The following is a 14754-nucleotide window of genomic DNA, read 5'->3' as shown; positions in this document are numbered from 1 at the left end:
TGGTGTGGTTGAAAGGAAGCACAAATATCTCCTTGAAACAGCAAGGGCACTTCTATTTCAATCAAAATTGTCTATAAAATATTGGGGAGAGTGTGTCCTGATAGCCACATATATTATTAATAGGCTACCTACTAAACTCTTACAAAACAAGTCCCCATATGAACTACTATATCAAAGAAAACCAACTTACTCCCACCTTAGAAGTTTTGGATGCCTTTGCTTTCCAACTATTTTGAAAACTCATAAGGACAAGTTTGAACCAAGGGCAACACCACTTGTCTTCATTGGATACCCTTTCAATACAAAAGGCTACAAGGTCCTCGACTTGGCTACCAAGAGAATTCATGTGTCCAGAGATGTTTTTTTTCATGAAGTTGTTTTTCCTTTTGTTATTTCTCCTGTTGGTTCCAATTTTAGTTATGTCTTGAAATCTCTTGAAAGCCATTCTGATACATTGCCTTGCATGTCTAGTAAAGTAAATGATTTTGTTAATGATGAAGTGTTGAATGGTGACACATTAGTTGAAGTCACTACTAACCATGTTTCCACAAATACTAATGCACAAACCACTGAACCTACAATTCTTATGTCTCCACTTAGACATAACACCTCTACCCTTGTTGATGCTCCACTTGCACCTAGAAGATCAACTAGGCCCCTTCACACCCCAAGTTACCTGAAAAACTACACTTATACGATACCTAACTTGTCTTCCTCAACCTCCACTTCTGATCCACACCACTCACTCACATCTTTCATTTCTTATTTTGATCATGTATGTTTCACTAGTCTGTGTTCTAGTAGGCAGCAGTTGATCAATAATGTTTCACATGATATTGAACCTTCTTCTTATGAAGAGGCAATTTTGAATCCTGCCTGGCAAGTGGCAATGACACAGGAATTTGATGCCTTGTATGCAAATGATACTTGGGAACAAGTTATTTTGCCTAAAGGGAAGAATGTTATTGGGTGTAGATGGGTGTACAAGATTAAACACAAGGCAGATGGTAGTGTAGAGAGGTTCAAGGCTAGACTGGTGGTAAAGGGGTACACTCAACAGGCTGGAGTAGATTATAATGAGACATTCTCACATGTGGTAAAAATGACCACTATTAGGACTCTAATTTCTTTAGCAGTCAAGAGAGGCTGGAATATGTATCAACTGGATGTTAACAATGCTTTCCTTCATGGTGATTTAAATGAGGAAGTTTACATGGCATTACCACAAGGACTAGCAGTGGACAGTAGTAATATGGTTTGTAAATTGAAGAAGTCATTGTATGGCTTAAAGTAGGCTAGCAGACAGTGGTATGACAAGCTGGCCAACAACCTCTACTCAAAAGGTTACACTCATTCTAACAGTGATTATTCACTATTTTATAGGAAGAATGGGTGCTCCCTGGTTTTTGTTGTAGTATATATTGACGATATCATTCTAACTGGGACTGACATAGATGAGATCACTTCTTTAAAAGTGTTCTTACATGATCAGTTCAAAATAAAAGATTTGGGTAGGCTGCATTATTTCCTTGGTTTGGAAATTTTGTATAGACAGGATGGTATTCTTATATCCCAAAGGAAGTTTACTCTTGACCTCTTGAAATAATTTGATTCTATGAGTTACAAAACTGCTACTTCACCATTGGACTCTAATGAAAAGCTAAGACTTACAGAAGGCACACCACTATCAGATCCTACTCACTATAGAAAGCTAGTGGGAAAACTTAATTTTCTCACCAACACAAGGATGGATATAGCATATAGTGTACAACACCTCAGTCAGTTCATGCAATCTCCTAGAGAGCCCCATTTGAAGGAAGCCCATCATGTGCTCAGATATCTATAACAGGACCCTACATTAGGAGTTTTCATCTCTAATAAATCTGACCTCACCATCAGTGCTTATTGTGACTCAGATTGGGCCTCTTGTCCTGATTCAAGGAAGTCGGTGAGTGGCTATTTGGTTCTTATGGGTGATAGTCCCATTAGTTGGAAGTCTAAGAAGCAGCCCACAATGTCACTATCCTCAGCAGAAGCAGAGTATAGAGTTGTGAGACAAGTTGTGGGTGAAATAGTATGGCTGAAAATATTACTTGATGAGCTGTCAGTAAAGTGTTCCTTACCTATACATGTGTTTTGTGATAGTCAAGCAGCAGTGCACATTGCTAAGAATCCAATTTTTCATGAGAGAACTAAACATATAGAAGTGGATTGTCATTTTGTCAGATACAAGCTGCAGCAAGGATTGATCACACTCCAATACATTCCCATAGATTCACAATTGGCTAATGTCCTTACTAAAGCCTTAACTGGAGTCAAGCATACTAATTTATTGAGCAAGTTGTGTGTATGTAACTCACCTCCAACTTGAGGGGGAGTGATAAGATTAGTTAGTTTAATGTACTGTTCAATTCACATAATTAGTTAATTATTATTCATTCACATAGTTAGTTAGTTAGGAGTCACAAGTTTACAATTTCATAGTCAGTTGAGTTTGTTAGAGGACTCGATCAGTGTGTATATATATACACATACATTGTATTGGTTAGAGTTCAGTTTTCACATTCTCAATAATATATTTTCTCTCCTTCTTCTCTGATCGTTGGTGAAAGCTCAAACTCCATAAATGGAGGAAGTACATTGTTTCACAGATTATGCTGCTGGTTTGGTCATACTTCTTTTAGTTTTTCCTCCCTTCTTGTGGTTTTTATAATTAATCATCTGCTTCGTCAAAAGTCAATATTCCCCAATCTTGGTACTTCTTCCATCATCCTTTTACTTCTTATAGCATGCTAGAATTAAGTGTTTTGCTAAGTGCTTTGACACACACAATTTAACAGGTCAAGATTTTGTGCTTTGTTGGTGTTTGTAAATTTCTTCAATGAAATAGACTATGCTAAAATTCATGTACAATGGAGGCAGGTGAATTTGTATTCTTCGTGGCTCGACAGTGATTGTTTGGTTTCTCTGCCAATCTACTACTTTAATAATATCTACGTCTAAAAAAATTTTATAGTTCACTCCTCTTGTTCCCTCTTTTTGGTGGATTTTCCATTAAATTGTTATTTTCTATTAGTCTTTCAGAATTATTATTGTTATCGCTTCATTGGACATCATCGTCCTCTCTTTCATCTGCTTTTACTGAATTACTTTCGATTTTGTTGCTTACTTTGACTTTCTGTCGATTGCATGCTTTCACTGGTCCCCTTTCTGAGTTGTTTCTTTGGTTTTTCGGATTGTGAGTTTGATTGTTTCAAATTCATTTTTTAGAGCACACTCAATAATACATGTACAATGGATGCTACTTTTGTTGCAGCTTCAAAGTACATTATTCTTCAATCTGAAAAATGTTCATCTTAACTTTTGCCATTTAGATGATGTTGTTCAATTTGATAATTTGTTGTCCGATTTGGGGAGTGAATAAAAACTTCAAATTTGGAATCTTGTGAATTTTGATTTACAGTTGCACTAAATAAAGTAGAGGCATTATGAAATGTTTAAGTAATTCAGTAGTTCAATCATTAAAGATGATTTAAGACATAAGGATTAATTAGTTGTGCTTTTCTAATTGCTCAATTTGATACTATCCAGCTTGTATTCTGTTGCTGCTGGGAAATTGTTTGTGATTTCAGTGACGCCGCTAGGCGCTATGTCTCTTAGGAGGAGGTTTTCAAACTACAAAAGTTTCCAGTAAGCGACTTGAGTTGGACACCAGATCAATTTCTGCTTCTTTTGGTATTTCTATCATTGAACTCTCAATTTCTGGTTCATCTTTTTATCTTAAGAAATTATCACGAGCTTTTCTTTATCGTTTATTTTGATTGTTTCATACGACTTCAATATTTTTGTCAATAATTCTCTCGGAATATTTTAAGTTCGGTGATGTAAAAAGGGAGAGGCAGAAGTACATGAAAAATCTTTACATGTAATAAAGTTGTATCTTAATTTTGCCCCCCAAAACAATAAGTTGTATCTTAATCCCAATGGGTCACTTTCATATGTGATTCTAACTAAAATTTTCAGAGTACAGAAATTGTATGGTGGTTGCATTTTATATTTCTGTATCTTCGTTTTATATATTAAATTTCACTTTTGATCGTTTTACGTTTTGTCACGTAAATGTACAATAAAACAGACCTACGCTATGACTTTGTTCATGTTCGGCCGGGCAAAGCCCAACTTTCGTTACTAGTAAGGGTGTACATGACCAGGTTGGTTTAGGTTTTTCAAATATCAAACCAAATTAGTTGTGTAAATTTTTAAATTTATAAACCAAACCAAACTAATAAAATTCGGATTTTTTCGGGTTTTTCAACCTCGGGTTGATTTGGATTTTTCAAATACCAAACCAAATCATTGTGTCGAACTTTTAAATTTATAAATCAAACCAAACTAAAAAACCTCGGTTTTTTTGGGTAAAGTTTGCATACAAGCATATAATTAACTTGTGCTCCAAATATTTCTTTAGTCCAACCAAAAATCAATTATCTAAGGTGTTTTTTAAAAAAATAACACAAAATATGAGATGAGTACTGATGACATAAAAATATTCAATAAAAAATAATAATGAAATCATCATATAAAATAAATATTGCAAAGTCATAATGAAAATGATCATAATTTAAAAGTACTAAATCATGCTAAAATAAGTTTAATAAGTATTAGTTACATTACTAAATATTTAAGAAAAATTAAAATTAGATTATGTATTTTAATTGTCTAAACCAATGTAAAACTAAAGAACAAATATTCAATATTATTGTCATTTTTAGTGTTGAATTGATTTTCTTTTTTGCATTATTATTAATTTAATTTTGATTTAAGTTTTATTATAACTATCAACATCTATGAACTATAATCTGTATTGGACCATTCCGAATTCTAAGTTTTAAACTTGAAATAATATATTAAAAGATAAAAACTATGAAATAGTATAAGAAATATTTTAAAATTATATCAAAGTAAATATTTTTATGTATAAAATAAAAAACCCAATTATAGTCAGGGTATTTTTTCCAATACCAAACCACTAGTCGGATTTTTTTTTCGGTTTGACTCGATTTGCAGGTTGGTTTGATTTTCGGTTCGATTTTGTACACTCCTAATTACTAGTATACCAATGAATACGAATCTCAACTAAACAAATGTATACAAATTTGTCAGGTGAATACGAATGAATGGATATAAAGATGAATACAGACCAATATATACCTATGTAAAATTAGAATGACACTGATGCAAACAAATATACACCAACTTATTAATGAATACAAATGAATATATTCAATACAAATGTATACAAATCTGTTAGATGAATATAGATCAATGAATACCAATACAAACAAATGTATACAAATTCATTAAGTGAATATGGATTGAGTTTGTCACCATAACTTCTAGCAAACAATTGAGGAAAATAATTTTTAGATCGTAGATTCGAATAACCTATGAAAGAAGAATAGTCATAATTAAATATTTTATGCTAATTTTAAGGAGGTAGATAATTTTAAATAAATCTTTTGTTAGTTTTTTGGAGAAATGGTTTGAAGTTAAAAGTGAGATATACTAAATATCTTTTATTATTTTTAAGAAAAATAATTTGAAGAGAGAAGGGTGTGATACAGAATATACATATGGCTATTAAATGCCAATTTTTGTAAAGCTTCCATTTACTAAATGTATATTTCCCTTCTTCTAGTAACCAATAGTACCAAAATCAGAAATTTCATCAAGTGTATCCGAAATTTCATCAAGGATCGATGTTCAAGAGAATATATATGTATATACATACTAAAGTAATTAAGGATCCATATACTTCAAATTGCTTTTATATTGTATAATTTTTGCACGAAGAATGTTCAACTGACTATATGTGACTACGCCACTGATAAACAAGGTGAAAGATCAATGATACTTTTGTGAAATCATAACAAGACAAGAACAAAGCTCCCTAGGTTTAGAGAACATGACCATGTGGCCTGCATCGTGAATCATCTGGACCTCATCTGGTGGATTATTCTTAATCAACCACCTTTGAAATTGTTCTTCCTTGAGCACTTTGTCCTTGTCACATACAACGTAAACACGGTGAACACTACCATATTTCTCTTTTGAAAGTGTAGTGTTTGTCAATAGGACTGACTCATCGAACAATGGTACGGGCCTTACCAAATATGTTGCAAGAGTTAAGTCCTGTAGAGTCCCATAGACAACAATTATTGAATTTTATCATAATATTATCAAAAAACAATTGAATTATGGGAAAAGGCCGACTTTGAGAAAAAGACTCATCTATGTCATCTGATAAAAGTTTGGTTATCTATGACATTTCCATATGAGAAAAGGCTTATCCATGCCATTATGAGTAAACTGAAAACTCATCCGATTTCGCAAAATCATTTTGTCCACATGACGAATGATGATTTGACCACATCATTAGTTTAATTTAATTTTTTAAATTAGTCAAATTTTCCCAAAATATTATCCTAGAAATAATATAAAGTTAGGGAAAATAAGTTTATAATTTTTTTGGGTTGAAAAATAGTAAGTTTATAGTTGATACATACTCACCTCAGGAGGGGAGAATTGATAATAGATGGTTGCTAAGACTTTAGGGCCTAAAACGACAGAGGTTGGGCCTTTATCCAGTCCGTTGTTGTACACAAATTCAGTATCCATAGGTGCTTCCACTTGTTGACTATACTGTCAATTTGCAAACAAAATCAATGATTATTGTTTAGTATATTAGCAGTATAATAGTAGTAATACATGTACACTCAATTACCTTGGAAATTCATGTTTTTAAACTTTTGATCAACGTAGCCCAGACCCTGCTGAAAAACGTGAGCAACTTCAGTTAGAAGTTCCGCTCAAGTGGAATGGTTGTTGGTACTCTCTTTCATATCCTCCTCCTGTTGGTGACTGACCTCTTCCTTTCTATTTAGAAAGTGGAACAGAACTAGCAGCAGATAGGTACGTGTCGTATGGACAATTTTTTTTAGACCAAAGAGTAAAACTTATTACAGATGAAAATTTGTCTATAGCGCAAGCAGAATTAAAAGTATAAGATTATCCACCAATAAAGTTATTTTTATAGATCACCATGGATTAACAACCTTAAATAACAACACTGATGAAGAAATAGGTTTGACTAAAGGAGGAGTCAAACTCAAAGAAGAACTCAAAGACAACAGAGGTCGAGTTATAGAAGAACTGGCTTCTGATAAGGAGTCTGCTTGAAGTGAAACATTGTGATAGTTGTGTTGGATAGAGGAAAAGAGTCACTAAAGACTTAAAAACTTATATAGCAAAGAGGTAATTGGCATATTGACTTTTCTGAAGTGTAGCTGAACTTTGAAGTAACACTTCCAAGAACCAGGCCCTAATACAGAATTTATGTTCTATGAAGGTTTTCATTGTGTTTGTGTCTTGATGTATTGATAGTTTAGTAAGTTATAGCCTGAAATAGGATCACATTCTTCAAGTTGAGGGCAACTCAAAGACTTGGGAACACAAGACTTGGAGGTTTGTGCTAGCATGGGGATTAATTGAATATTCTGTAGATTACATAACTTTGTAATGATATTTGTTGAGGCTCATTATTGTAGTGAAGTTTGGGAGTAAATCCTGTTGTAGAACAAGTCATATTTTTACACCTTTTTGAGTTGTGTTTCCATGTTAAGTATTGTGTTATTATTTTACTGTCCTTACCTTATAATTGAAACACGTTAGGCAACTTGTTCACCTAGGTAAGAGCATAGATAAGTAAGATAACTCTAGGTCATGTAGAATATCAATTGATATTAGAGTAGGTTATCTTATAAAGGCTAACACCAAATATATGATCACTATGAATTTTGTATTACCTATCGGTCATAGCGAAGGACAATTAACCATCAGACCACCAGTGTTCAATATAATACTTTGGGCTGTGAAAGGCACACATAGAGGACTTTATTCAAGCTATAGATTATGAACTATGGGCCAGAATAGCTACAAGACCAATCATCTCGATAAAAGCTATGGAAGAAGGTCAAGTTACAAAGGTAAGGGTTGACTTCAGTGTTGAAGATCTAATGGCTCTCAGGAAGTGAATTCCAAAAATGTTCTTGTGTATGCCATAGGACCTGATGAGTAAAACAAGATCCCAAACTTTACCACTGCTAAAAAGATATGGGGCACACTAATAAATGCTCATGAAGGAACAAATCAAGTTAGGAAATTCAGAGTGGCCATGTTGTTCACTGATTATGAAACCATCAAGATGAAGGAAAACAAACCACTTCTAGAGATTATTACTACACTCACACACTAATCAATTTGTTTTCATCCCTAAGAAAGGTTCTCATTATTGAGGAATAGGTCGACAAAGTTTTGAGGGTTCTTCCAAAGGTAAAATGGGATGTCAAAATTACTGCCATCATGAGTACATTTGATGAACTATTAGGAAACCTCAGAACTTATGAGATGAATATGAATGATTTGAGAAAAGAGAAAATATTTCATGATAAGTCACTAGCCATGAAAGTATCTGATGGTGAAGAATCTGATCTAGATGAAAAACAAATGACATTCCTGGCAAAAAAAAATTAACAAGTTCTTTTTAAATGGGAAAGGGGAATGACAAGAAGGAAACATGTAACAAGTAGTAGGAAAATGAAAAATCTCAAACCAGATATACAAGTGTGAAAGACTAATGATCATGTTTGGAAATGTCCTCAATGGTATGTTGAATGGAGGAAAGAAAGAGCTGAAAATGAATTAAAAGGAAAGGCTGCAAAATAAAAGAAAAAGAAGAATGTGCTATGATTGCTGCTTGAGGATTAGGAACTAAAGAATCCGATGAAGAAGCAGATGAGACAACTCTCATGGCAGTAAGAGACTCCGACCATGAAAAAGAAGAAGAATGTGAAAAACTATAGGTAAATATTCTGGAGTTAAAAGAAAAATTAAACCTTTTTTTTAAAGAAAAAATTAATATGCTTAATGAAAGGCTTAATTCATTATTTTCAAGAATAACCTGTGAAGAGACCAACTGTTCAACGTTTTTGTAGATCAAAAAACTGAGTGCATAGAACTCAAAAACTATAAAAATGTAACTGAAGAAGAAAATTGTTCTTTAAAGATATAGATTGGTAAACTTGATTCATCAAACTTGAATTTGAAATATGTAATTCTTAAGTTATCCATTATTAAATGAGGGAAAATAAGTGATACTGAGATGAGGTTAGCAGATGCTCTGAAAGAGTACAAAATTGATTTTTTTTTTGTGAGAAAGCCAAAGTGAAAAAAAATAATTTAGAAGTGTCTAGGCTAAAAATGGATCTTGAAAAATCTAATCGATGGACACACTCATCCAAAATTTTAATCATATAAGTGAAAGAATTCATAATGAGAAAGCTAACATAGATTTTCATAGAGAAAGTGCTATTACAGAAGACTTATGCTACATTAGTGGCTAACTAGTGAATGTCCAGTCGCTAACAAATCTAGAAATAACATCTCTGAATTAGCTGGTAAAAACAGCTTCAATACAGGTCAAAGAAACAGATACAACAACTTGTTGCCAATTTGGAAAAGAGAAATCTTATTCACCCCTCTAATCTGGGTTCCTAAGACTAACCTTTGAAACTGTTTTACAGGTAAAAGTGAAAGGAAGCAAGCATTGGTACATAGACAGTGCTTGTTCGAGGCATAAGGCTGGTGACAAACACAAATTCATTTCACTTACTGCATTTAAAAGAGTTAGTGTTTCATTCGGAGATGGAAGAAAGGTATAGTTGTAGGAGTTGGGAAGAGTGGATAATCTGAATAAAAAGCATTGGAAGAAATATATCATGTGGATATACTAAATCATAATTATTGAGCATCTCTCAGTTATACGACAAAGGTAATAAGACAAGTTATACTTCAGTTGAGTGCATAGTTAAAACTATGTAGACAAAGGAGACTGTTCTAACAATAAAAAGATACAAAAATATGTATAAATGTGATATTATGAGAATGCCTGGAACAAATCTTAAATGTTGTAGTGCAATTGCTAATGACTCCTCACTATGACACAAAAAACTTGGTCATGCTAGTCTTAAACAATTGAACAAACTGCTATCAAAGGATATGGTTATAGGCTTGCCTAAACTAAGTTTAAAGACTAAAACGTTTGTGTTGCATGTGTAAGAGGAAAGCAAGTGAGATCATCTTTCAAGCCAAAGAATTAGGTTAGTACAACCAAGTGTCTCAAACTAGGTCATATGGATTTTTTATGGACCCATGGGAGTAAAAGGCAGAGAAGGGAGAATGTATGTTTTCATCCTTGTTGACGATTTCTCCCATTTTAATTGGACAGTGTTTTTGGCTTCTAAAGACAATTCCTTTGATGTTTTCTTTGATTTCCATAAGATCTGGCTGTAGAAAAAAATTTGAAATATCTAAATTCTTAAAATTTTGTTCAATAAATGGAATAGATCATAATTTTTCTGCTCCAGAACACCTCATCTAAATGGAGTAGTTGAGAGGAAAAATGAGACTTTAGAAGACATGGCTATAAAAATGATGACGGCTAGTAATCTTGAAAAAATATTTTGGGCTAAGGCCATGAGCACTGTTTGTTATATTGTGAAAAGATGCATGTCTCGATCAATCATAGAGAATACTCCCTATGAATTACTCAAAGGTAGAAAGCCTAATATCTCTCATTTAAAGACATTTCATTGCAGATGTATCATACATTACAATGGAAAAGATAATTTGAGTAAATTTGATGCAAGAAGTGATGAGGGAATCTCCTAGGGTACTCACCACATAGTAAAGCCTATAGGGTACTAAAAAAACTAACCTACTGTTTTGAAGAAAGTATACATTTTATTTTTTATGAAAATAGTAAACATGATTGAGACTAACATGAAGGACATTAATAATACTGAGGAGCATACTCAGGAACAGGTTACACTACATAGTCGACAAGTCAAAATAGTTGAGAGCACACAAATAGAGTGAGTAATAGATCAAGAAATTGACACTATCTTGCATAATCCAATGTTGATATCGATGGAACTTCTCAAGGATAGGCTATAAAAAGTTACAAGTATCAAGGATCGTATCTAATTGACAATATTCTTACTGATCTAACTGCTCGTGTGGCTCATGAGCATGAAAAGGGTGTCCTTGAGACACATATTATTGAATTGGAAGCCCCCATTGCTGGGAAAGAGCAGAGCATGATGAAACCATTTGTCGAATGACCCTGCTACTTCCTTCTGTTTCACCCCCCCTCTTAGTTCCCCATCCTTTTTCCTTGCCTATTCCTAGTTGTTTTCTGTCCTGATGGTTTTGTTGTTGTAATCAAGATCTTCTGTAGATGTTTTGTCATAAAATATCTTCTTGTTTAAATGAAATTATCCTCTTTTTTCTTAACCAACAGCTCTTGATCTTGTTCATTTTAATATGTTTTTATGTCATTCCTAAGTTTGATTTCACTTGTCTTGGTGATTGCCCCAGTGGCCATGAATTAGCTATCATGTTCTCCTTTGTACAATACATCATTCCTAAGTTTGATTTCACTTGTCTTGGTGATTGCCCCAGTGGCCATGAATTAGCTATCATGTTCTCCTTTGTACAATACATTACTGGTTACACTTTTCAATGATGTTATAAGGGGGGAGATAACGAGTTGTGCAATATTCATAACCCACTAACTAACATGTTTCATCTTAATATTGCAATGCCTAAATGCCTATATTTGCATATGTCATGGATGCACAAATGACGAATAATATGTCAACATCAAAAAGGGGGAATTTTTTGGGGTAATGAAGTTATGATGATTTGATAAATACAATTTGAAACATGTTAGTCAGCATGGTCCAGAAGAACAATGAACTAAGCTGGAAAAATCCAAGAACAGGCAAACAAAATGAGTAAAGACAAGTGTGCAGGAATCACTGAGTGGATAATGTTGATTACAAGATAAAGTGCAAGAAGTCTGAGTGAAGAGTTGAAGTTCAATAACAACACTGATGAAGAAAGAAGTTTGTCGTTTGATGAAAGGAGGAGTTCAACTCAAAGAAAACTCAAAGACAACAGAGGTCGAGTTGTAGAAGAAGTGGCTTCTGGAAAGGAGTCTGGTTGATGTGAAATGCTATGATAGATGTGTTTAAATAGAGGAAAACACACATTGAAGACTTAATCACTTACATAGCAAAAAGGCAATTGGCATATTGAGTTTTTTGAAGTGCAGCTGAACTTTGAAGAACCAAGTCCTGCTATAGAATTTATGTTCTAAGAAGTATATCTTTGTGTTTGTGTCTTGATGTATTGATAGTTCAGTAACTTATAAACTAAAATAGGATCATAGTCTTCAAGTTGAGGGCAACTCGAAGACTTGGGAGCACAAGCCTCGGAGGTTTGTGCTAGATAGTGCTTAATTGATAATTTCATACATTACATAGGTTTGTAATCCTGTTTGTTGAGGCTCATTGTTCTATTGAAGTTGGGGAGTAAATTGGGTTGTGGAACAAGTCGTGGTTTTTTATACCTTTTAAGCCGAGTGTTTCCACGTTAAGTATTGTGTTTTTTACTTTACTGTCTTTACCTTATAATTGAAACATGTCAAGCAACTTGTTCAGTTAGATAAAAGCATAGATAAGTAAGATAATTCTGTAGAATATTAAATGTGTTTATATGTTCAATTCTTATTCAATTTATGTCCCTGGTTTTTGTGTCTTATTGTTATATAGGATTATAGGTGCTTCTATTATATAGAGTGATCTACAAAAATAACCTTGATGCACAGTTATAGAAGTCTGTTTATATAAAGTAGACCAACATGTGACTTGGAAAAATAAAAGCAGGATAGCTACTAAATTTTTCGATAAACCCAATTTAATTCGTCGCTAAATAGATCCTACTTGATCAAAATTTCATATAATCCATTGTTATTTCATAGCTAAATGAGATTAGTATGAAATTTTTGTTGTTTCGGTATGAAATTTTATCAGTCGTTAATTCCTTATTTCTAGTACTAGTGTTAGACTATAGAAATTAAATTCATATGAGCAAACCTGTTGGGTAACGGCTACAAGATTGAGGTCAGGACCAGGCATAGAAGCTGAGACAAACACAGCCACAGCAATCTTGTGAGGGAACTTTTCCATGGCAAGAGATATGTTGATGCCACCCATGCTGTGTCCCACTAAAACAACTCTTTCTTGTTGTGGCAAAGAATTCATAAATTCCATCAATGGTTCATTGTAATCAGCCATTGAATTGAGATCTTCAACATGCTTTGGATTAATTCCAGAGGCAGCCATGTCAAGAACACTAACTTTGTGGCCTTCACTTCTTAGAATTGTCACAACTCTGTACCAACACCATGCACCATGGCAAGCTCCATGAACTAGTACAAAGTGATTTTTATTACCCTTCTCCATTTTCCCTCTTTTTCTTGAAGAATTGTGTATATGACACTTTTCTAGCTATTGAGAGGAATTTATAGTCAAAGAAAATTATTTTACTTAGCTATAAATTATTTAGAAGGAATAGTTGCTCTTTTAGTCCCTTGATTCTTTATGAATGTTGACTTTGGTCCTTTGTAATACTCCAATATTCGGATTTAACCTTGAATTGACGCGTATTATATTGATCACTTTACAAATAAATTATGTTACATTTTGATTATTTCTAGAACAATGTTATTACTATATACAATAAGTGGGAATATCTACTACTTAGCACATGACAAGTGTTGGATGATATGTGCTTAGATAGTGTTGTACATTCTTCTTTTATGGTTGTACCTTTAAAATTTATATTATTGGACAATTTAACACCATTAATTACATACTACTTTATTAACTGAAAAGTTTGACCTCATTTGGGCCCATTTATTATTTATATGTTTTCAATTTTCAATATATGTTGTCTATCTAATTCTTTTTTTCAACCTTTTATTTTAAACTTCTTGAAATTTAATTACCTATTTATTACTCTCTCTATGCACTTTTAATTGTTATGATTTCCTTTTTAGAGTCAAACTATAAGAATTTTAACTAATATTTTACAATGTGTTTTTTCATCATATTCATAGGCAAAAAATTACAATTTATAGTACTTTTTGTATAGATTTTGCATATTTAAATTTTGTAATATATATATAATAAGTGGGAATATCTACTACTTAACACATGACAAGTGTTGGATGATACGTACTTAGATAGTGTTGTACATTCTTCTTTTATGGTTGTATCTTTAAAATTTATATTGCATTGAATTTAGTGAGTTGCTATGATGATATTGAAATAGTGTTGACATGTTGCAGTGCTTGAAATTTTAAGAAGATGCAATTTGATTGTTTTATAAACACGCAACAATGGATTTTGTGGAAAAGGTTTGGCCATTTGAGAGACTTCAAAATATTGAATAATAAGAGAATAAAAATAATGAAAGGGCACTAGGAAAAAAAAAGTAAATATAGGAATATAATGTGCATTCATGTTAATAGTCAAAATATAAATGAGGCAACAAAATATATAATTACATATGTGTAACACCTTGAATATTTCGAAGCTAAGGCCCAAATCATTCTTCATTTACATGTAAGTTCGTATCGTTTGATTCTTAAACTGCTCTTAGGTGTTAAGATCAATTCTTTAGTGTGAGAATGAATTCAGATATGAATTAAGGTCACTAGTACTTACATACCTAGAATTCACAAAGCTAGGTTTTTCAATCCTTCTTCTAGTTTTGTAAAGAACTTTG

The 14754-nt window shown here is 32.9% G+C and overlaps 1 protein-coding gene across 1 annotated transcript; it reads right to left on the bottom strand.

Annotated features, from left to right (window-relative positions):
- Nucleotides 1-5730: 5730 nt before the first annotated feature.
- Nucleotides 5731-13478, bottom strand: LOC125859948 (methyl jasmonate esterase 1-like). Its single transcript, XM_049539803.1, has 3 exons — nt 13059-13478; nt 6571-6702; nt 5731-6192 (listed from the first exon to the last, which is right to left on the bottom strand). Exons 1-3 carry the CDS (start codon nt 13425-13427, stop codon nt 5905-5907), a joined length of 789 nt encoding a protein of 262 aa, XP_049395760.1. The 5' UTR covers nt 13428-13478; the 3' UTR covers nt 5731-5904.
- Nucleotides 13479-14754: the final 1276 nt, after the last annotated feature.

This window comes from Solanum stenotomum, chromosome 3 (assembly GCF_019186545.1).
Source record: "Solanum stenotomum isolate F172 chromosome 3, ASM1918654v1, whole genome shotgun sequence".
In the NCBI taxonomy this organism is placed as follows: domain Eukaryota; kingdom Viridiplantae; phylum Streptophyta; class Magnoliopsida; order Solanales; family Solanaceae; genus Solanum; species Solanum stenotomum.
The sequence above is the reverse complement of the archived record's forward strand: the minus strand, read 5'-3'. Positions and strand labels throughout refer to the sequence as shown.